The following is a 23,105-nucleotide window of genomic DNA, read 5'->3' as shown; positions in this document are numbered from 1 at the left end:
TGTTTGGGCATTTAATCCACTATTTCTTTTTATGAACATAAACCATCCACTGGGTGCAAGGTGTTATTTTCTCCAAACCCTCCCATCACTATGATTTTATAAAAAATTATATGAAAATCTTCAATACACAAACTAGCTGAAAAGTGATAGGCGCTTATAAATCCATAAAGCTGTTAGCTGTTGCCATAATAATAACCTGTCATAGCCTTTACAAGATGAAATGACAGCAATTTTGCAAATGAAGAATGGGCTTAGAGATATGCAATGTTTATGAATTTAGTTTGGTTGTCACTCAAACATTATGAATATTACTTTTTAGAAAAATAAGAAAATGAATCCATTGATCTGAAAAAGGACTTCATCTGGGGGAAAATGCCTGGAATGTGATGGAGATTACAGAAGCCTAATTCTCTCTGAAATACTTGTCTTCTCCTTGCATGGCCATAAAAATGCCAAAACCTTTGATGAGAGACAGAGGCTATAGTACATTGGGTTTGGGGCAATTTTTTTTGGAAAAATTCAATATAGGCAACCAAGTCAGCTGGGTAACTGGGCAACCATTCTGTCCCTTTTATTGTGTTACGAGTTGTCTCTGAGAAATGAGAATCCTCAAGCAGCCTAGGTTTTCATCTGTTACATAACAACAACACCATTATTCACCCTTCAACCTAAGGTCCTAGAACAAGTTACAATTAAAACTGCAACATTAAAAACAGTTTAAAACAAATCACAATTGCAAAAGTAGGGCAGGTCTTAAAAATATACACCTCAAGTGCCAAAGACCAGAGTAAAGAGGTGCGTCTTCATCATTCACCCAAAACAGTAAAGTGAAGTTGCCAGATACACTTCTGTCGGGGGTTCCACAACTTGGGCACTGCCCCAGAGAATGCCCTTCCTGCAGCCAATCAGAAGCCGCAATTTGGTTTTCGAACGTTTTAGAAGTCGAACAGACTTCCGTAACGGATTCTGTTTGACTTCCAAGGTATGACTGTTCTTGATTCTGACCAAACTAAGCCTATAAGGAGTATACACTTTGAGGATACACTTTCCGAGTTAATGCTAAATACATTACTTCTGGTAAATGAGCCACCACAGCTGCTAGATCAGGGGTCAGCAAACTTTTTCAGCAGGGGGCCGGTCCACTGTCCCTCAGACCTTGTAGGGGGGCTGGACTATATTTTTTGGGGGGGGAAATGAACAAATTCCTATGCCCCACAAATAACCCAGAGATGCATTTTAAATAAAAGCACATATTCTACTCATGTAAAAACACGCTGATTCCCAGACCGTCTGCGGGCTGGATTGAGAAGGCAATTGGGCCAGATCAGGCCTCAGTTTGCCTACCCATGCGCTAGAAGGTTGTGAAAATTTGTGTCTCAGGCTATTGTCTACCCATGTGCTATCTGAAACCAAAGGGGCACATTAGTTGCCCAATGTGAAATATATTTGGCATTATTTTCAGCTCTCTCACCCCACTAAAAGATATAACTTGGGGTTCAAGGTTACCCATGTGCCAATAATAATACTAATTTCTGTTACAATCTGCTTCCAGAACTTGTGTACACAGTTACATCTGCCAGTATGTTCCTTGTACCTTATAAGCCTGCTAGCATAAGGGGGAAATAGCTACTACAATTTGTGGTAGTCAGATCAGGGTTCAAAACCTGTGGTGGACCACTTTCAAATTAATCTCCCTAACATTAGCAGACATAGACCCAAAGGGGCAAATGGACCAAGGAGTTCAAGCTGGCATGCCACACATGGTTCCTTGTCTCTCTTTAATTCTCACAACAGCCCAGTGAAGCAGGTTAGGCCAGTCACTATCTCTCAGCCTAATGTCACCCAGTGAGGCTCCTAATTGACTTGAATCTTGGTCTTCCCAGTACTAGCTCAAACCACACCGCGGCACTGGATGCTATGATTCAGAACAGACAGAAGGAAACACTTATTCATATAGGGCATAATTAAACAATGAAATTTCCTACCACACCAGGTAGTGAGGGTCACCCAACTTAGACAGCCTTAAAAGAGTATTGCAGGAATTTGTGGGGGAATAAGATCATCAATGGTTACTGGTCCAGGGTCAGAGGAGGAGGCCTCTGAATGCTAGTTGCTCAGAAGCAATTGTTGGTGAGGGCTATTCCTCTCATGCCCTGGGGTTCTCATAGGCATCTTGATGGCCACTGTGAGAAACTGGATGCTTCATTTGTTCCTTTGTAACAAAATCACTAAGACCAAATACATGCTACCGCTGCTGAACACTCAGGACTATTTATCATTGTGTGTGTGTGTGTGTGTGTGTGTGTAGACTCAACACAAATGTTAAAAGATCAGTTCCTGGGAGCAGAACTGGATTAATTAAAAACCAGTGGGTTTCTAGGTATTAGGTGCATAGAGGTATTTCAAACACAGAATGAAGGCTTCGGACATCCCAAGATCTGAACAAACATGAATTAGGGATTTTTTTTAAAAGGTGGACTTTTGTAAACCACTTCGAATTTCTGCAAACTGCCTACAGATTTGCTCACAATCGCATGGTATATACCTGTTGTGAAACAAAGTAATGCAGACGGTGCCAAGGATACTGTTTGTGCTGATGAAATTGTGAATTCCATATGCACAATGTCAAACACTCTGCCACTGCATGTAAAGTATACAGTGCAACAGACACATATATGAGTATATGTCAAAACTCTATTTACTCTTCTATTTCAGAAAAGTAATGGGAAGATCATGGGGGCCAGGAATGCATGTAAGCAAATACATGTACATACTTGCTGCATAATAAGCTGCACCACAAGCACAAATGGAATATATATGTGCCCAATAGATTGTCCCACACAGAAAGGACGTATGTGGTGTGTGGGATCACAGAAATTCAACTGCAGTGGCTCAATCTCAAGAGCGCACACATGTATTTCCAGTCCAAAGGGGATTGTCTGCATGGAATCACATGCGCAAGGAATCTCGGGGAAGAGAGAACTGGGCCATGGGAGTTTATGTGTTCTGTGTGCATTAATGGGTTCAGTTATTTACAGCACAATCCTAATCAGGTTTACCCAGGTTTACTATTGAATTAAATGAGGCTTACTCCCAGGTAAGTAGGATTAGGATTGCAGCCTCAGTTTGCAGTCAAATTGTAACACCCATCCTTGTCTCAAGACTGCTGCATGCATTAAAGTCTGCGCAAACATTGGCAGCCTATTAAGATCTCATTATGCATGTTCAGATATTAGGCTTCCTGAAAAGAATGTCATCTCTCAATGTGTTTGACGATTTTAATAGCGAGCCCAATGAGATGCAAACAATTAATTAAATGCCACAAGGTAATAAGACAAAACTGCAGTTTAGAAGGCTTGAACTGGCAAACTTTGATAAAAATGGGATACTTTTACACACTATGTGCTACATGGTTTCTAAGTAGCTTCCTATTTACTCCACTCAGAGGGAAACTACAAAACTTTCCTAGTACACACCTTTAAATGTTTTTAGCAGTTCACGCTTCATTTTCTACTTCCAAAGAATCATCATCAAAATGAACCATAATCTTATATACTTGGGAGAGTGGCAGAATGGAAAGTGATTTGTTTTTTTAGTGTGAGCTATGGCACTCAGCTCAAAATTCAACATTTGGAACTTATCTAACCTTATGAATGAAGTAAAGAACTGGAAAGCTGAAGATTTTTCACAGTTCAAAGTTAAGGGTTTAATAATTCTGAATCACTCCAAGCTACAGAACAAGTCCAGAGCTCTAATCTCATCCAAACATTAATAAAATTGTGAAGTGTTTCATTAAATTGAAATTGCTAAGCAGAGTGTAGAGAAATTTTAAAATAATGAAATGTTTGCTGTTACAATGGCCCTGCTATACTGGTTAATGGATCATTCGATCTCCCAATATTACAGCTTGGCTCCAGACTAAGGTTTACATTCAATTCACCAGCCAAGGTTTTTTTAAACCTAAAACTCCACCAAAAAAATTATGGATCGAAAAACATTATGTTGAAAGCTACTAAAGTCACGTGTTGGGAGGAAAACCCCCAAAACAAACCAAATTCTTTTCCTGTTGCCCACCAATAAACAGTTTTCATAGTTTAACTTACTGGTGAACCCAACTCTGTAGACTGAAGAGTGCCTGACAATACTCTGATGTAGTAAAGGAGTTCACTGCTATGATTGTGCTTCAATACAAAGATTCAAACAGTTCATTTTATTTCTTTATTTATGGGGGGAAATGTCAAGCTTAGCAGTCACTTCAAGGTAGCCCATCCAGGAAAAAAAGTAATTGCCTACAGGTAAATTGTTAATTTTATTTATTTGCATTTATATCTCACCTCTGCTTCCCAGAAGTCCAGGGTGCTATTGTCTCTAGTCAATCAGGTTTTGCAGCTGTGCAATACTCCCCCCTCTGCTACAAAATCTTTTTGACTCAACTTGCCTGAAGGTCTTCAGATTCTGTGCACCATAATCATCACACAAGCTGGGAGGCGGGGAGGGGAAGAGCTGCATGGACTATTGTATTAGGTAAAAAGGTAAAGGTAAAGGACCCCTGGATTGTTAAGTCCAGTCAAAGGCGACTATGGGTTTGTGGCGCTCATCTCACTTTCAGGCCGAGGGAGCCGGCGTTTGTCCACAGACAGCTTTCCGGGTCATGTAGCCAGCACGACTAAACCGCTACTGGTGCACGGAGGACCATGACAAGTGCCAGAGCGCGCGGAAATGCCGTTTATCTTCCCATCACAGTGGTACCTATTTATCTACTTGCACTGGCATGCTTTTGAACTGCTAGGTTGGCAGGAGCTGGGACAGAGCAACAGGAGCTCACCTCGTCGCAGTGATTCAAATTGCCGACCTTCTGATTGTCAAGCCCAAGAGGCTCAGTGGTTTAGACCACAGTGCCACCCACGTCCCTACTATTATTCTATCTGGCAGGGTGGAAAGCAATGAGAAAATACGGAGGCCAAGATTGCACAGGGGAAGTCTATGATACTGGATCTGACCCGTACATTTTATTCTTTTCATCCCATACCACCCTTTCAAATTATATACCCAACACAAGGAATCTAACAAAGGGACAATATGAATGGACTCTCTGTCCTTCCTATGGCAAAATGACTGGTATTGATGAACCGGAAGATATGTACAAACTCGCTACACATGAACAAGTTGCATACAAACACAGATTTGCCATGGACAAATTTAACAATATTTGGAATTCATTTTTATAAATACCATATTAGGTTAAGGTCTGGTTAGCTACAGTAACAATTTCCCCTCTTTTTTTGGTACACAATATCTTTTTCTGTTTTGTTTTCTTCATGGGTACTATTTCTTGTTTCTTCTTCTTTTTGTGTCTTTTCTTACCCTGTGCATTTGTAATTTTGTACTTTTTGTTTTTCAATAAAGAATATAAAATAAAATAAAAACCATGGTGAAGTGTTTAGTCAATACCTGGAAGGTAATTGCACATCCCTGGGCCCATGCAACTGCCTGTTAATAAAAGCAAGGGTTATATATTTACACAACATTTTAAATCTTAAGTAGAAGGGTTTAAACAACCAGTATTATATTAGCACACATAATGAAAGAAGGAACTTAAGTTCCAAATAAACATGACCTCAAAATGAAAGAATATTATATTCTGTCTTCTTTTCTTACTCATCACCTATCAAAAATTTCTGAGTTATGGTGGTTAAGCCTAGTATATTTTTGTGTGTGCAGGGGACTGCCATAAGACCAAAATTTCACCATCTTTGCTCACTATTGATCTTGGATATTGAGAAACTGTTGAGATGGCAGTGCAGTGAAGCTTGGTTTGGGAGAAAGCAATGCCCTTTGCACTACAAGTATGTTCATATGATTTGTGAGACTTCCTTTCTGTGGGTACTAGGGTTGCTTGGTCCCATGCCATTAGCAAGCTGCACATCCAATGGTATAGTTACACCACTGCTCTGTGCACCTGAGCCACCATGACTCATACTGACTGGCTGGCCCTAAGTAGAATCAGTGCCAAATGGATCTGAGCAGAAAGACTTGTTCTTAGGTTCCTCCTCACCTACAACTGTTTCAACCATTTATGGTTCTGTCTCTCTTGTGGATACAGCACCAAACCCATGTGGCCTTGGGCAAGTCACTAGTTATCATGTTCTCAGTCTGTAAAATGAAAATTATAATGGCATCCCACATACATAGGGATGCTGGGATGGCAAAACTTGTGCAAATTTTAAGTTGCTTTTGAAGTGTTTTCCTCTTGCTGCGATTTCTGATGCTCGCCCTCGCTTTCTCTGCTGCTGCATTCCCTTGCCCCCATCCCAGCCTCTCTCCATTGCATGGCTTTTTCAGTCCTTTGCCTCCCGCCTCCTGTCTGGATCCCCACCCCGTACCCTCTCCCCCTCCTCTGGACCCTCTTCCTTTCCTTCCCTCTTTCCCTCTGCCAGGATCCATCTCCTTCTTCCATTCTCTGCCTTTCTCTGCTTTCCAGACTCCACCCTTCCTCTGAGGGCTTCCACAGAGCATTGGAAAAGCAGTGCCAGGGCTGCAGAAGCATCCAAGAGCCCTTACACTGCTTTCTCAAAATCAGGCAGGCTATGGGAAGGTGGCAGGGTCTACCCCCCTCAAAAATGCAAAAAAGAAACCCTCAACAACTCTGTCTGGATTTTCACTTTTAGAAATATGGCAACCCTACACAATTCTATATTAACGGGATTAAATCCTCCTCTCCTGTCCACTGAAATCTTATCAGTGGAAAGGTGCAAGGGGTACCCTTTTAAGGATGAGATTTGGTGGCAATGAAAGCTCAAATGCCCAGTAAACCCAATTTAAATGACAGGTACAGGAGTTGTAAAGTTCAGGGTACCCTGTTGTGTCAAGTTTCTAAAACAAAGTGTTGGCTCAGTGACAGGCACTAAACCATCCATCTTGCCGTCCCTTGCCTACCACCTCTGGGTATGTTGCCTCTCAGAGCAAAACCACATATTATTCAAGGATGACTGCAATGCATTCTACATGGGGCTACCTTGTAGAAGGTAACTTGGAAACTACAATTAAACCAGAATGCAGCTGCTAGACTGTATTTTTGTTGGAAGCTGCCAGAGTGGCTGGGGCGACCCACTCAGAAGGATGGGGTATACAAACCAACCAACCAACCAATGAACCAACATTATTATTTCTGATTCTAAATCTCTTGGTAACAGTTAGAGCAACAGTGGCATGTCACTGGAAGTCGATGACCATACCAATGTGTGCATAAGGGACTCTGGGACAAACATCACCATGGAGAACAAACTTGCTCATCAATTTTTTTATGAAAAAGGTGACACAAATCAGATCCTACTGGATTAACTAGGACAACTCTGCTAGGGCAACTGATCAGCTGCCATTTGGCTCCTTCTCTCCCTCAACTGCATCCATCCTCACCTCTCTGAACCATTTGCAATCAAGCTGGTTATTCCTACACAACTTAAAGGATTGATGCCAGTTTCTAAGTTTCTCTCTTTTGTCTCCATTACTTTTTCCTTTGGGGGTCTTCACTTTTAGACTGAAAACCAGAGGGCAGGGACAGTCTTGTTCTTAATCTGCTCACAGTGCTTAGTAATTATAGGCATGTGAGAAATAACAACTCCTTATCACAGATCACAAATTTACTATTGGAATGAACTCATCTTACAACTTACTGAAATATTCACATAAGTCTGTCCAAGAACTCCTGCTAACCGTATGACAACTTTCACCCCTATTCTTCTGTCCTCCCTTTTGCTTTCCAGTATGTTGATTCCCTCGATACCTGATTGCATCTGATTTTGTATACCAATCTGAAAACTGTCTATAAGTAAAAAAAAAGGGGGGGAAATAGCTATGTGGTATTTTAAAACACTAACACATTTCTGACATAAAATTTCATAGGTAAAAGCTACTTCAGCAGATGCAGGGGCAATATCCTAAAGAGAGAAAAAAGGTTTCCCCGAAGACGTCTCAAGTAATAAACACTTTTACTTTAAGTCTTTCAGACTTTGGTGTCTATAAGGACTTCATTTGTTTTTACAATTAACATTAATTTGTATTTGAAAAACAGTTCTGTTAATATCCTGTAACACTAGCGGGGATCATTGTACTGGCTTTCACTAGCACAATGGTTTCACTGAATACAACCCTAAGTGTCATAGCTGAGAAGGGATCTGATTTTCCTGTTTCCTTCTGTTTCCCAACGCCCAGCCCATGGCACCATCTGTGGCAACAGTTCCTAAGCCCTACTTTGCCAAGCAACAGTTTGCTATAGATTTAAGTATGCCATCTAATCTAGGTCAAACACTGAACCTCTATGGCAGAAAGTGAAATACAGATGTACCACACTTCATTTGATCAAGGACAGCAGCGGCACGTCCGAAAGTACTGAGTAATCAAGCGGTTCATATGCATACACAAACCTTCACACATCTTGACTCTTGCCACTACTTTCAGCAAAGCACAACTTAAATGCCTGTAGACCTGGACCTATGTTATATTGAATATGCTTGAAAATTAGTGTGGACAATGGATGTAGAAAGGAGGTAAAAAGTGATACGTTATTTCAAGAGTCCTGTGTACATGTGCCTCAATGCACATATGTAGATTTTGGAGGAAAAATCTACCTCCAGTAGCAAGCTTCTTGTGCAATGCCAGATAGCACTCAGTAGGTTCCTCTGTCTGAGGCAGGAAGTCAACGTGTACTCAGCAAGCCTTAAAATCAATGTTGGCCAAAGTATCTCGACCAAAGAGATGCTTATTGGACACTCTGGAACACTCAGTTTCATAACACATGCAGCCTCACCCCATCCCTGTTTCCTTGGGAGAAACTGTTGCTCTGCTCAATGGGGCTTACTCCTAAGTAAGTGGGGACAAAACTGCAGCCTAAAAAGTATGGCTGCAAACTGAGAATGGCATTAGCTAACATTGTGAGAGGAGGAACTGCACTGAGAGATCCACCAATGTAGCAACCTTCAGGATCCCTGAAGTTTATGGCAACAGCAGGATCAGCACGATGGGCAAAACTGCACATAAGTTGCATGCTGGTTCTGGCACATTACACTGTTCCTGCTTCACAGTCTCCTGCTCCCTGCTGCCACAAAGTGGTAGCTGTAGGAACTTCAGGCATGCCTCAGCATGCGCCCAGACTGGGCAGAGATGCTATCACTAGACTACAACGTACCAAACTTTAAATAACTTTTAAGATCCTTGAGTGCTCATATTTTTAAACGAAACTCAATTCTAAGTAGGCACAGATAATTTGCTTGTTAAATATATGCTTTGATGAACAGCGATCTTTAAAAAAATAAATACTGAAAATAACACCCATTACATATTTTATACTTAAACACGTTTATACCAGTTTCTTTTATCATCTGAGGGAGTGGGTCAGGTCAAGCTTCCCTTAAAAGTGCCATTCTCACACATTTTCTTACACAATGGCATTCTGGTACCATACACAAGTGACCAGATTTTATATAATGGATTTGCAAAAAAACCCAGCAAAGTTGTTTTTCATAACTATTCAAAAATGTATGAAAAATGAAGGTGGATGATAACAAAAACAACAATTCAGAGAGATTAGCACTGATAGAAGATGCTATAATTATATGGGTTATTTGAAAAGCATTCTAAGAATTATATACAATGGATCCACTGAAGGAAAAAAGCTTTAAGTAGTGATACATAATTTTTTTTATTTAAAAAAAAATCATATCTCTTTATACTACAGTTTCAGAGGCTTAAAGATTCCTACCTGTTGGAGGAAGACAGTCTTTCCAATCAAAATAACCTGCATAAATGCCAGGTTCCAATGAGCCTACTATCGGATCAGCCTTTAGTTCAATGTACATTTCAAACAGTCGTTGATCAAGTTCTTTTAGTGAGTCCATGCTAACCTAAAACAAAAAGGTACAAATATGATTATTTACAATAGTATTATTGTGTGTAAATCTCCTCTCATTTACTAAAAAAAAGCCAGGCATCTAACACTTTTATAATGTTATACAATGTATATTTTGGAAGTCAATATTTCTGTTTAAAAAAATGAACAAAGAGCCAAGAAGCTTCATAAGAAGCTGGCAGATTCCTCAAAGTCAGATGGATGGTATTTTTTGCCAGCCAGAATATTATATATTCCTTAATCATTCACTTGGACTGAGATGTTGTCCTGCCTGCTAGGATATGCGGAAAAGCTTCTACCTATTGATTTCTCTTCTTTTTATAGAAACCTGACTGAGTGAAGACCTAGGAATTTGGTAGTAAGATGAAGGACAGCTAAGAAATCCTTTTACAGGGAGGCTCTCAAAATGCACAACAGAGGACATTGGCTCCAATACTTCCCCAGCATGAAGGCACCGGGAATAAATTTGTGACAATCAAAGGGCAAAATTAAAAGTATGTTGGACTGGGCACTTATGGATGAGGTGCATCAAAGCCTTATTATATTCAATGCAGGTGAAGCTGTGCTGAAACAAGAATGGGAATAATAAGTAATGACAAAATTGTAACATCACAGATGTCTATATAGTATGATTTTGAGTCATAAAGACTAGCCATCAAACTTTGTAAGTGTGAAAGGAGCAAAGATTAAAGGATTCTATCAAAAAGGACACTGCAGGATAGATAGTGATATTTAGGTTTTAACCAACATTAGTCAAACCAATGGACAAGTAAGACTTGGCCAATATAGCTAAAAATCATGCAGCAGTACAAATTATGAGTAGTAAAATACAATAGAGATCTGGCATTTTGCCTCTCATGCCAGCACATTCCCTGTCTTTCTTCCTTAGCACAGAGAACTAGGGCTCAAAAAAAAAGGAGAGAGTTCTGCATGCAGGTGCCATAGTGCTGCACTATGTTATTTTTCTGGCACATCTAATTTCCAAAGGGCTGGAACAGGCTCCAAGAATAGAGCTGTGATGGTACATGTGAGCAGGGTGGAGCAAAAGGATGGGTGGTAGGTATGTTTTGCTACTTGGCTGCATGTTGGGGGCAACTTCCACTTACCCTACGTGAGGGGCAAATGTTAAGGTTGAAGAAAAGGAATGGTTGAATGTAATTTACAAAAATATAGCCACCATAAATACACCTTTGTTGTGTCCTAGAAAATGTCAAACAGGCTTACTATGAAAAGTATGCACACTTCTGTGAAAGAAACTAAGTGTATAGTCAAAATATTAGAGATTAAAAAGTAAGTTATCAATTTACAAAAAGTCAGGACAATGAGACATCATCTCCCGCCCACTTTTGACATTTCTCTTCTTTGTTAAGAAGCAAAACCCCAGCACTTGGCTGTGGAGTTTACCTTTAATATTTTTTAAAAAATGTTTTATATACCTTTGGAATTTTTTAATGCCACAAAAAACTATTACAACTATGTACCACTGACTAAAATTGTTCATAGAAATTTGATAAACGGATGAACATGAATGCAGACACCTTCCCTATCATGAACTCAAAAAGCTAGCCTTTTTCATTTAGAGCAAAAAGGGGGGGGGAAGGGGGGAGAAATTAAAGAGGTTTATCCAATTAGTAACAAAAAAGCATCCACTTAACATACATTTCCAGCAGCAGGTTCAGAACAAGCAAAAGAAAATGTCATAATCCAGTCCGTAGGCTAGATTTCTCTAACCCCATTTTTTCTATTGCATTAGCCTGTTGCTTATCAACCGATGGACCCCAACAGTTGGACCCCAATAGGCTGGTGCATCCTAAGTCCAACCTGCTTCTGCAGTAGGGTTGCTAGTTTAGGTCTCCAGGCTGGTTGCTGTCCAGCTGCCATCTACAGAAACAACACAGATTTTCCTGACCAGCTTCTCTGTCTTTTTATCAGTCCTGTAGTTTCAGATTGGTTTACAACAGAGCATTTTGGCTTCATTCTGCAGGGATGTGGCTAGAGACTCCGGTTTATGTGCATTTGCTTGAAACTCATCTAACTTTACCTTTTCACACAGCATGCAATGCATTTAAGGAATTGCTACAATGATGCAACACTAGTCATTGATTCAATTTTTTTTACAAAGAATTGGACAAATTCGCAGATAGCAAATCTTACAAGAACTTCCAGCTATAATTCAGGACAATGTAGTCTCCAAGTGCAGAAGATGTATACTTCTGATTACCAGATGCTGGGGCCACACAGTAAATGGCTGTGCTCAGCATACACTACGTATGAGTTTCCTAAGGTATTGTGACTGCTGTCACTGAATACTGGACTAAATTAAATTTTGCTCTGATTTAGCAAGGCAGTTCTTATGTCAACATATTGTCTACATATTTCTTTATGAATGTGGAATATGCCAGACTATGGATGTAGTGCATTTATTCTACTTAAAAATAAATAAATCTAAAGTTGTAAGTCCCAGATATGAAATCTGACTGAGTACTTCAAAAAACAACTTGGTAACAATGAAAGTTAAAAACAACAACAAAACCAAATTCTCTAGATTAAAATTCTCTAGATTAGGAACAAGATGTACAAACTACAGTATATGTGCTTCTGAGCAATTGCAGATTAAATTTCTATTCAGTGGTGCTAATCTTATTTATAATTTATTTTGGAAGCCTACTGAAAACTGAGACTGAAAGAACTGAGATCAAATACTTACTTGAGTGATTTTTTCAGCTCCTTGGAAGCCATGTTTCTCAAAGTGTTCAGCTAGGTTTAGGAAAGTGTGACGTTCTAGATAGCAGCAGTTGCTAAGCACAATTAAAAGTCTCCGCTCCTAAATCAAGGAAGATTTCAACAAAAAAATGAATTAATGGTACAAGAGAGGCACACAGGTAAACAATTTTGCTAAGAAGAAAGCAATTGTTGTCTAAGACAGAAATCACACTAAGGTTACAAATTATGACCACGGGGCAATACTGAGACTTTAAAATAGAATTGTCTGAAAGACAAGTGTAACCTTAACATGGGCACACAACACAGTATTCAGATGAATTGCCAACCTATTTGCATAGGTGAACCAGCAAGTCTGGTTATACAGCATTGTCCCCAACCATGAGATTCTTGCTGCAACACTGCCTACTTGTCCTTGATTGGGCAGTGGAGTTTCTGTATCATTGCTATTTGGCTACCACTTCCATAAGGTAGAGGCCATTTTTAACTCCTCAAAATGTACTGCTAATCTCTCTTTGCCATAACTGAAGCTGTTTACCAGAGGTCTAAATAGGGGAGTTCGGAACATAAATATAATTTTCGATAGGGCTTTCATCTTAATTGCAACTAATCTGTCCATAATAGCAAGATTGAGCTTCCACCCGGACAAAGCCTTATTTATTTGATCCCACACAAGGCCATACTTAATGATAAAAAATACATATTTAGATTTTTGTTTTATGTATGCCCAAATACCTGAATGAGACATAATGCACCTGAAAATTTAATATCATGGAGGACTCCTTTTGGATCTTGGGAGCAATATGAAAAAACGTGGGATTCTGATTTTTTTTTTAAATCTACCTTCAGGCCAGTAACCAATTCAGACTCAACACCAACTTTTAAGTAGATGAATGAAGGGCTCAGAAAAGGTAAGAGCGATACCACTCACGTCGATTCCTAGCAAGTATTCCTTTGCTTTAATTTTAACAACTTTGATTTCTGGATTGTGATGCAGCTTTTTGTTACACCAGCATAATTTACACTGGCACATATGATGCTAGCTTCCTATCATTTGGATTACTCTGCCCGTATGTGTACGTAAAGGTAAGTCCCACTTACCAAAGACAAACTGGAGTCTTCATGGATACTTCCAAATAAATCTGAAGATGAAACATCAGCTGAAAGACTGAAAGATTTTGTAAGAAGTTACTGGTGAAGTACTTGTTCTAAATACATAAGAATGTATCTCTACGTTACTAACTCAAATTGGGTTTTCGCTACTTAAACCCAAAGAGAAACAGGTTGCCTATTTGTAACTGCGGTTGTTGCAAGTGGTCATATGTGCAGTATGGGATCTATGCTCATGCAAAGCGCCGTTAAAGAACTTTTAAGAGCTTGGTGATAAAAGGTTTTGGCAGGAAGCCTGCTCCCATACCTCAAAGGGCATGGGTTTTCACCTTCCTGTTCAAATTCTTTTTCTTCACTGTCATACAGGCAGCATCTGTAGGGATCTTCAGTTCCCTCTCTTTCAGTGGGTGGGGAGTGAGCTAGGCCTTATTTCAAATATAAAGACATACCCCCCTATATGAGACTGCACAGATCCCACAAAGAAGAACCTGTAGTTCAGAAAAGGTGCTGAGAATGGTCTGTAAGAATTCTTAACCTCCCTCACAGAACTGCAGCTCCCAAGGAAGGAATGATTCTGTTTAACAGTATTATGGACATGCACTTATCGACCAGGGATGCCCAAACTTTTTTCAAGGAGGGCCAGAATTGATGGAGTGAACATGCGTGAGGGCCGACCAAGATTGTTGCTTTTTTTAGGATTGAAGTTGTTGAGCTTTTTTTTACAATTTTACCCCAAAGTTGGTGAGCTTCTTTTAGGATTTTACCCCAGGACATATACTGCCAAGGGGAATAGATCGACTGGTGGGCCAGATTAGGCCCCCCGAAACAGACTTTGGACATGCCTGACTTAGACCTTTTGGAGTATGGCTGGAATACAATGGGACCTCTGGAGTTAACGGCTCATGAACAATCTCGGCCTAAGTCATGGACTGGAAACATGTGGCCCTCCAGATGTCAGATTTAAATTGCCATTTTCTCCAGCTGGCATAGCCAACAGCCATGAATGATGGAAGTTGTCATACAATAACAATCTGGAGGACTACAGGTTTGCCATCTCTGGCCTAAGCCATCATTTTAAAGTCGTTTGTTCAGAAACATAATATCTAAATTAAAACAACAACACAGAAACAACTCCAAAAACAAGAACCAGAACATTGGAAGAATACCAATAAACTAAGACAAGCTAAAGATGCTGCTGAATAGATATGCTTTAGTGTTGGCAATTGAGAGACAATGAGGGAATGAGCAGGAACTCTGCCTCAGATGATTTCCCTTAATGAGAAGCATGGCACCATTCTCCATGGGGAAATGGTATTCTACTCTTTGCATGCACATCAACCAGTAATGCAGGCTTCCTCAACCTTGGCCCTCCATATGTTTTGAGACTACAATTCCCATCATCCCTGACCACTGGTCCTGCTAGCTAGGGATCATGGGAGTTGTAGGCCAAAAACATCTGGAGGGCCAAGGTTGAAGAAACCTGCAGTAACACAACCAGAAACCACTTGTTGAACTTTGGAATAAGTAGAACATGGATTACTGCCAAAAAGACCACGACCAGATTATTTTACTTACTGTGTATTATCTACATCACTATCAGGCTTGGTACTTAGCTGCTCCAGGAAGTCAATGAATACCTGTGAAGGATGAACGGAGGGGGAAATCACTATTTAACATCACTACTTTGATTGTTAGGAACATCATTAGCCAATGGTAAACTCTCAAACCACATATTCATAGCATTTTCCCCCTTCACTCTCACAACCTCCAATTTAACCAAATTTTAATGTCCTGTGTCATCACAGTTTTTGTATTTTATTACTCAGACTTCTCCACTTGAGAGCTGAAATTAAACTAATAGAAGGTATAATCTATGACAACAAACCCACACTTTTATAATAAGTGTATGCCTGTACCAATGGTTGCAGTTCTTCATGTTTCAGTTGTGCCTGTTGCTAAAAGCAGGAACTGCACATTATGAGGAAAACATACCCCAGATCTGTCTTTTGTTCAAAAGGCAAATGCAAATGGAGGATAGACTTGCAGGAAGAAATCGGTGGAAGAAGTTGTTTAATCCTGAAGCAGGTTTTAAACAGCACCACACTGTTCTTGGTTGCACAAAGTAGTTGTGTATTTGAAATGTGAACTCCTCGCTCTCTCAAACCTGCAGGCCTCAGTTCAGACCCCTCTGTTCAGCTACATGGCTTGGTCATTTGCAGCCAGGCCTCCCTCTTACTCATGATCTCCAGTTGTACATGGAAGAGGCAGGGTGCGTGCAATTCTTTGTCAGGACTAGCTCTAAGGGAGCTTTGCACAACACAAACTCATATTTGAGAGGGAAGAGTTCACAGTCTGAGCTACCTACTCTTGAACCCTCTAACCCACCCCTAACAGAATTAGACTATATGCTAACTGTCTGAAAAGCGAATGCTCTCCTCGATTTCTCAAGTATGTAGAATTCAACAGACACACATTTACTGCTTAGAGAACTGCCTTAAGCCACACTTTTATATTACCTGCATAATATCAGTGCTCAGTCGGCACACCTCTTCCTGTATTTTTGGATGCTGAAAAACCTAAAGAAACAGAAAATGGCAACTGAAAAAAGGAAGCATGGGAAAAACCTTTTAAATTAATAAGACAAAAACATGAGGACAGCATATTATGGTGATAGAGCAGAACAGTAAAATCTTAAGGCCAGACTTAGAACTTCCTCTTCGCTCTTTCTCATGCCACTCCTGGTTATGTTAGAATGAAGAAAATGCACAGGCTGGGTGGAGTTATATGGGAAGAGCAATGCTAATGTCATTTTTCCAGCATTACCATTGTTTGTGTGATGCAGTGGCACTACAAATAGTATTTGAATAACCTCTTTACTTATCTGAATAGCATTATTAGGAATTCCTTATAATCCCTTCCATTTATCCTGAGGAGTGTGTAAGGAACAAATTATTGTTCTATATACGTAAGAGGTTGAGATGATTTCAGTGTCCATCATGCTATTCATACCCTTGAATTTCCCCAAACACGACCTGACATGACTTACGCTGGTCTCTCCAGGTTTGCAGTCCAGGACACCTTTAAGTGACTGCAGAGAATGCACAATACACTGCTCAAACTGGGATGGCTAAAAGGTAGAGAATAAACAAGAAATTACTTCTGAAACCTAGAAATCATGACTGCAGTGGAACAGTCCTGGTTTCCAATCAACCATCTATTTAAAGCTCCCGCTCTCAATGTCCAGTCAGACCATACTGGCATTTATATGCTCGTTATATTGTGTAACAGCTATAGTGCCATGTTAATTGGAAGTCAATGTTGCAATCTCATTATTAAAAATACCTTATCTATTCAGTTAACAATACAGGGCTCTCCTCTCTCCTTAACGAATCGCAGGCTGAGAAATAGTAACACAGCAAGCTTCAAGACTGAGTTGGAACTTGATCCTAGTCTGATATGCCACTATATTTTACTAGCTCTCCATATACTGATATACGTATAAATTTAAATAAATGTAATTGCATTTGCTAACATTGATCCTGGCTTATCAGGACAAGATGACTAGGGCATGTATCAGTGTTTTCACTGATATGAGGGGATAGAAAAGGGTGGGATTTTCACAGAAGAGTGAGAAGAAACGAGGCTACTTTTCACCAGCAACTCATGAATAGGGTTAAGCTACTATATCCTCATAACGCACCCATTGAAGTAGATTAGGCTGAAACGAAGACTAGGCCCAAGACCCCCCCCCAGCCAGTTTCATAGAGAGCAGGGAGTTGGACTTAGACTACAGAATCCATCATTCAATACAGATGCCTAAAGACATAGCAGCATACCCACCAAACTGGTTAGGCCTTCATTGTCCACCACCCAGTCTTCTTTTTCAGCTAATCTCTTTACATCTGCAAAAGGTGACAAGTTTTTGGATGGTTATTTTTCTATTTAAAAAAAATTAAAAATGAGGAAAGTCCTCTGTCTATCACTGTAGTGATTTGTCATCCAAATACATTGCCGCTGGTACCTTAAAAAGATGGCAGCAACTTTATTACGCATCAAACATGCTTACATCAAGGCAAGTCAGCTAGTTATAGGCATGCAACAGGTTGGATATAAAGCATGCTGTGTCACAGAGATTATGTGTGAAATAGTTGTTTTATGATAAAACACTAATGCAGCATATTGAAGCCACAAGAATGAAAATGACTGTTGTGAAGACCAATACTTGTAATCCTTTGCTGAATTGTCATTTTTACTTTTAATATGACACAGCCATACACCCAGTTTACTAAAACACTTGAAAATAAGAGCATTGAATGGTATGCTTGACATATATGAAGGTAAAAATCACAAAGAGGATAACAACATTTAGGGAAAAAATCCAACCAGAAGGACACTCGTGTTGATATACACCCAACAAGACAGATAAAAAAGTGTATTTTACTACCTTCAGCTGTATGCTGTAATGTGATCATTATACAACGAACTCTGAGATCCAAAATAAGATCCTGGATGATCTGAAGCATATCATTTGGTATTTCAAGCGCAGCAAGAGATTCATAACTAAGCCTGGAAAATGAGGGAAATAATGTGAAGTTATAGTTTTTGATGTAGTTCAGATGCTAAGGGGAGTCTTTTTTTAACTTTTTAAACTTTTTTTAAAAAGCATGTTCATAGCGTTTTTATATGTGTCTAGATTCCACCCTGGTTTCATATGGATGTAACAATTTCCATTCCTGATTGGGTAGAATCATTTGAAGAACTTTAAAGAGCTGTTTTGATTGTGTTCCGGAGCTATAAACTAATATTTAAGCATTCTAAATAAATAAATATTTTCTCCTTATTTGTGTGTGTGTCACTACATGGTCCCAAGAAGCCTAGAGGTGACAATACTGATGCTTTGATAACATACTCTGTTTTTTTTTTTTTTGGCATGGCTGCTTGGCAATGCTGTAAGCCATCTTCTCCCCAACCCCTAGCTAACAAGCTGATGCCTGATTCCATCTTTTGAGTGCTTCCCACTTGCTATAATTTCTATAAATACTATTTGTCAGCAATCTACTCCAGTAAAGGTACTGAGTGGACACCTGGATAGCTGCACTGCTTAAATACCGTTTACACCTTCTTGCCTTTGCTCTCTGTGTCTCAGCCATCCATTTCCCTGGGTTGTTGATCTGGATCAGGGCCAAGCTATCATAACACCATGACTCCCAACTGTTTGGCTTCACACAGGACCCACGACTGGGTCAGAGAACAGAGCTTACTGAAGCTTAACCCCATGCCACTTATCCCAATGCACACAGGTGTTCTACTGAGTTACCACAGTACTTACCTAACTGTCTGGATGACATGAGGTAACCATTGGCCAGAAAGTTCAGATTTCATCTCCCAGCCACCATATTCTCTCAGTTCACTTTCTCCAAGGCTAAATGGAAGCAAAGCACCACGGATCAGTTTGACCAGGGACTTCATCACTTGCTGAATCATCATCTACAACAGGAAAAGGAAACATTTCGTGGATAAACACCGGAACATGTGTAACAAGTTGTGTTTTATGTAACCAGTTAATTCATAAGACCAGGGCTTTTTTCAGGTGGAACTCACTGGAACTCAGTTCCAGCACTCTCAGATCAGTACCACTGCCATTAAAAGAGAACAAGGGAGACATTCATGGTGAGCTAACTGCTAAATTATTCTACTTATTTCTAATTCAATGCTTATATCAACTAAAACAACAACAGACCATAACTGGGGTATCTCCTGCTCATTCCATCCTCTCCTCCAATTTTATTTAACTTATACCTAATGTTCAATAAATAGACAATGGAAAGGCTATTATGTGTATAATATGTGAATGTCCAGAGAATCTACTGCAGATCTGCCATGTCAGAGAGAGACAATTCCTGCCCTGCCTAACTGCACCAGCTATCTGAAGGGCAAACAAATGGTTGAAGCATGGTGCTAGGTCCAGTAAGGATGGAGAGCTCATAGAGCTTTAAAACCAGTATCTTCTTGATTGGGTGGTAGCTACAGTGCACCGAGGACTGTATGTCTTATTAGGCCATCCCATTACAAAATATTATTAAAAATAAACCTCTGCTGGTCTTCAAAGGTTTTACACCCTTCCACTTTGGGTGGCTGCACACCTACTTACCTTGAAATCATTCTGTCTTTGTCTAGCGTTCTTCTTTGATCTTTCCATTTGGCCTGATTTTTCGGCAGTCTTGGGAAACAGAAAAACAACAACAGAGATACTATGGCTGATAGCCATTGTGAACATTCACCTGGAACAAATCAGCAGGTCTATGTATTCTATCTTAAAAAGTAAAGGTATATGTTCAGGTTAGCTCTTAATAGACAAAGTCTGATTAGTTTAAGAAACAGTAGAAAATTCATGCTTAGATCAAACATATCAACGTGCCAGAAAACTTTGGCAAATTAATAAATCAAAGAAGACTAATGTAGTAGTGTAGTAGTAGTAATAGTAGGTCCTTCGGCAGCAGTAGCAATTTTATTATATATCTGACTGGGTTTCCACAGCTACTCTAGGTAGCTTACAGCATATCTAAAAACCTAATAAAAACATCAAGCATTTAAAACCTCCCCGCAGCCACTCCCAGTCAGCAGTCTAGCTGTTGCATTCTGGATTAGTTGTAGTGTCTGAGGCACCTTCAAAGGTGCACATAGAGCAGTAGTCCAAGCGGGAGACAACCAGGGCTTCTGCTGGAGAGGAGCACCCCAAAGCAGAAGCCACTGTCAATGGGGTGTCTCAGATCTGCTGGAACTTGTGCAGACCCTGCTGCCACCATGTGACGGCAACAGGTCCAATCTAGGACTCTTCACTGTACTATCTTGGAAGCTGCTGCAGTGAAGGGGTATTTTCCCTGGCTCCTCCACCACCTTGTGCCCTGGGCCTGCACAAGAACCAGAGCGGTGGATGCACTTTATCCAGTCTTGCTGCTGCTGTCCAGGGGTTACGATTACAGCCTTAACATATTGTTACAAGTGAATGACATCTCATGGACAGTAGTGATGATTGCAAAACTGGAGTTTGGAAAAATGCCTCTTTATTATTTTAAATGATAAAACTTGTATTTCTTTTTTATTTTTAAAAAGTGATGTTTCTAATATGGGTGAAACTAAAACGGCAGTAATGGAGTTCACATTTCCTATATTACATTCAGGTATACAGAGACAAGTCTGTCAGCTACAAAAAACCCTTTTTTATACTTTCCACTTTCTAAAGTAATATTCAGACACTGCCTACTAAGAATGAGCCTAAGTATGTACTGCCCCATTTAAATATTTGCTAAACATAGGAAGCTGATTCAACTTGGCCTGTCTTGCAAATTTTCAATATTTTCAATATTCATTAAACCTGTTTTGCTTACTTCCTGTGTTGTTCAGTCTAGATAGGCTGATCAGAGGGAGAATGAGACAGGGCAATGGATGATGCCATCTTTGTGCAAGGAGTTAAAATTAGATGTCCTCTGCTCCCTCTCAACCCTATAGATTCTAGAAACATGTAAAGGTGCACCAAAGCTACCGATTCCCTTCCACCCACCACTGATTTTGCTGAATAGTTACGCACCTTCCTATACAGACCTCTGTGGTAAGTACCAACGGTTAGTTCTGTGGACAGATTCAATCTGTACGCAGAAATGGGTCTCCGTTTAGCTACAAACCTTCTGTTGAAAAAAACTAAAAACCCTAACCAAAACGTGTGCGTTTTTAAAGAAATACAGATCACCCTTATAACTTCGAGAAAATAAATCACAGTTCCTTTATTACTGGTCGTTTCCTTTCAATCATTGCTCATCACTTTCATGACTACATGAGGCCCCTGAGGGGTTTTTCGTTTGCTTCTTTGTGCCTCAGTGTCTATGCTCAACTGTCCTTTTAGCTGTAAATTGTCAGAAATTCAGAACAGCCATAAAAATTATGGGCTAAGTGGGATGAAACCCCAAACAGTTTCTCTCCCTGCCTGCTTAAGTGTGGACTTCATTTTAAGGCACCCAGAAGTGCCCTGGATGTTGAACTTTGGGTGCATATGAAAGTCCAGACGTCAAAAGTACTAGAGGAGAATAATGGAGGACCCTTCCCTCGCCCTCTCAGAAGATGGGGGGCTCCAGGTTTGGGGGCACAATGTTTGAGAACTCCTCCTTTTCAGCCCTCTCATCTGCCGTACAGAAATCCAGGGTCAGTGGCAGTTGTGGCTGATCTTCGGTGTGGTAGTAGAAATAAGGCAATGAAGGGGAGCTGCTGTCAGGACTGCCATGCAGGGGGATAGAGGGACCCAATCCCTTCCGCCATGCCCACCATCAAGAGAGGGAAGGCACGCCAGAGTAGCAGGGGCCCTCCCTGTACCTTTGGCAGCTGATCAGTGTTGCTAATCACTGATGCTGGCCTGCAGCAGAACCAGAAAAAGGTATTATTATTATTATTATGTATTAGGTTTATATTCTGCTTTTCCCCCAAGCGCTCAAAGCAGTATGCTTGGATCTGCTTCCCCCTCCTCTCCTCCCCCAAATCTTTCCTCAGAAGAGCCCTGAGACATAGGTCAGGCTTAGAAATAGTGCTTTGTTTGAGGTCATTCAGTGAGCTTGGGGAGATATGAACCTCAATATCCCCAGACTAATTTGATACTCTAACCACTTTACATATTGGATCTCAAGGAGTGTAAGGAAGCAGTTTCAATCCAGTTGCATTGACAAGTCTCACACCGGCTGTTCCAAGGCTCTTCATCTGTTTTGGCTAGCAAGAGGGAACGGAGAGAGCACAAAGCACGACTGATACATAAACAAAGGAAACCTGGAGAAAGATGTCATGTTCCTCAAAGAACTGTATATAGCTGAAAGTATGGGAAAGACTGAATGCCATACCTCACTAAAGAGGCTCCCATTCACATAAGAAATCCAGAGTTTCCAGAAGTTGGGGAGCTGGCTTACGACAAGCTTTGTTAGCTTTTCGACAAACGCCACCTGCTGAGGAGCTTTAAATCGCCAAGCTGGAAAAGGGGCAACAAAATCAGCCGTTAACTACTGAAGGATCCTTGGTAAGGAATTGTTTTCAATTGTAGATGTGTCATTGGAATTCGTCTGCTTTACAAGTTTAACTTTAGGCAATTACAGAGGTGCTCACATCAAGAAGGAATTTTAACTGATTATAACAACCATCTGAGGAACATGCCGCTATGAGGGGCTGGCACATGATTCCATCATGGTAGAATAAATAATCTGATTAGTTTCTCATAGGTTTCAAGTTCTGGTGACAGCACACTGTAAGGATGCTGTGAGGATGCAGAGAAAAAAAATCATCATCATCAATCTACATAGCTCTATAGAATATTCAAACCACTTCACACAATCAGTCT

The 23,105-nt window shown here is 40.2% G+C and overlaps 1 protein-coding gene across 6 annotated transcripts in view; it reads right to left on the bottom strand.

Moving 5' to 3' along the window:
- The window catches only part of EXOC2 (exocyst complex component 2), a 77,969-nt gene that overhangs the window by 15,245 nt on the left and 39,619 nt on the right, over positions 1-23,105 (bottom strand). For 4 of the 6 annotated variants that reach the window (XM_083623757.1, XM_083623759.1, XM_083623758.1 and 1 more), the window contains exons 13-23: positions 22,615-22,739; positions 19,887-19,955; positions 19,065-19,222; positions 18,180-18,301; positions 17,576-17,637; positions 16,782-16,862; positions 16,252-16,311; positions 15,311-15,372; positions 13,727-13,793; positions 12,612-12,728; positions 9,758-9,899 (exon numbers count right to left, since the gene is read on the bottom strand). In XM_083623757.1, the coding sequence (XP_083479883.1) occupies positions 9,758-9,899; positions 12,612-12,728; positions 13,727-13,793; positions 15,311-15,372; positions 16,252-16,311; positions 16,782-16,862; positions 17,576-17,637; positions 18,180-18,301; positions 19,065-19,222; positions 19,887-19,955; positions 22,615-22,739 (1,065 nt within the window). Of the gene's footprint in view, positions 1-4,902; positions 4,926-5,382; positions 5,491-7,666; positions 7,823-9,757; positions 9,900-12,611; positions 12,729-13,726; positions 13,794-15,310; positions 15,373-16,251; positions 16,312-16,781; positions 16,863-17,575; positions 17,638-18,179; positions 18,302-19,064; positions 19,223-19,886; positions 19,956-22,614; positions 22,740-23,105 lie in introns of those variants that run through there. The other 2 variants (XM_083623762.1, XM_083623761.1) reach the window with 2 other exon arrangements.

Source organism: Podarcis filfolensis, assembly GCF_964270895.1.
Source record: "Podarcis filfolensis genome assembly, chromosome: 7".
NCBI lineage: Eukaryota > Metazoa > Chordata > Lepidosauria > Squamata > Lacertidae > Podarcis > Podarcis filfolensis.
The sequence above is the reverse complement of the archived record's forward strand: the minus strand, read 5'-3'. Positions and strand labels throughout refer to the sequence as shown.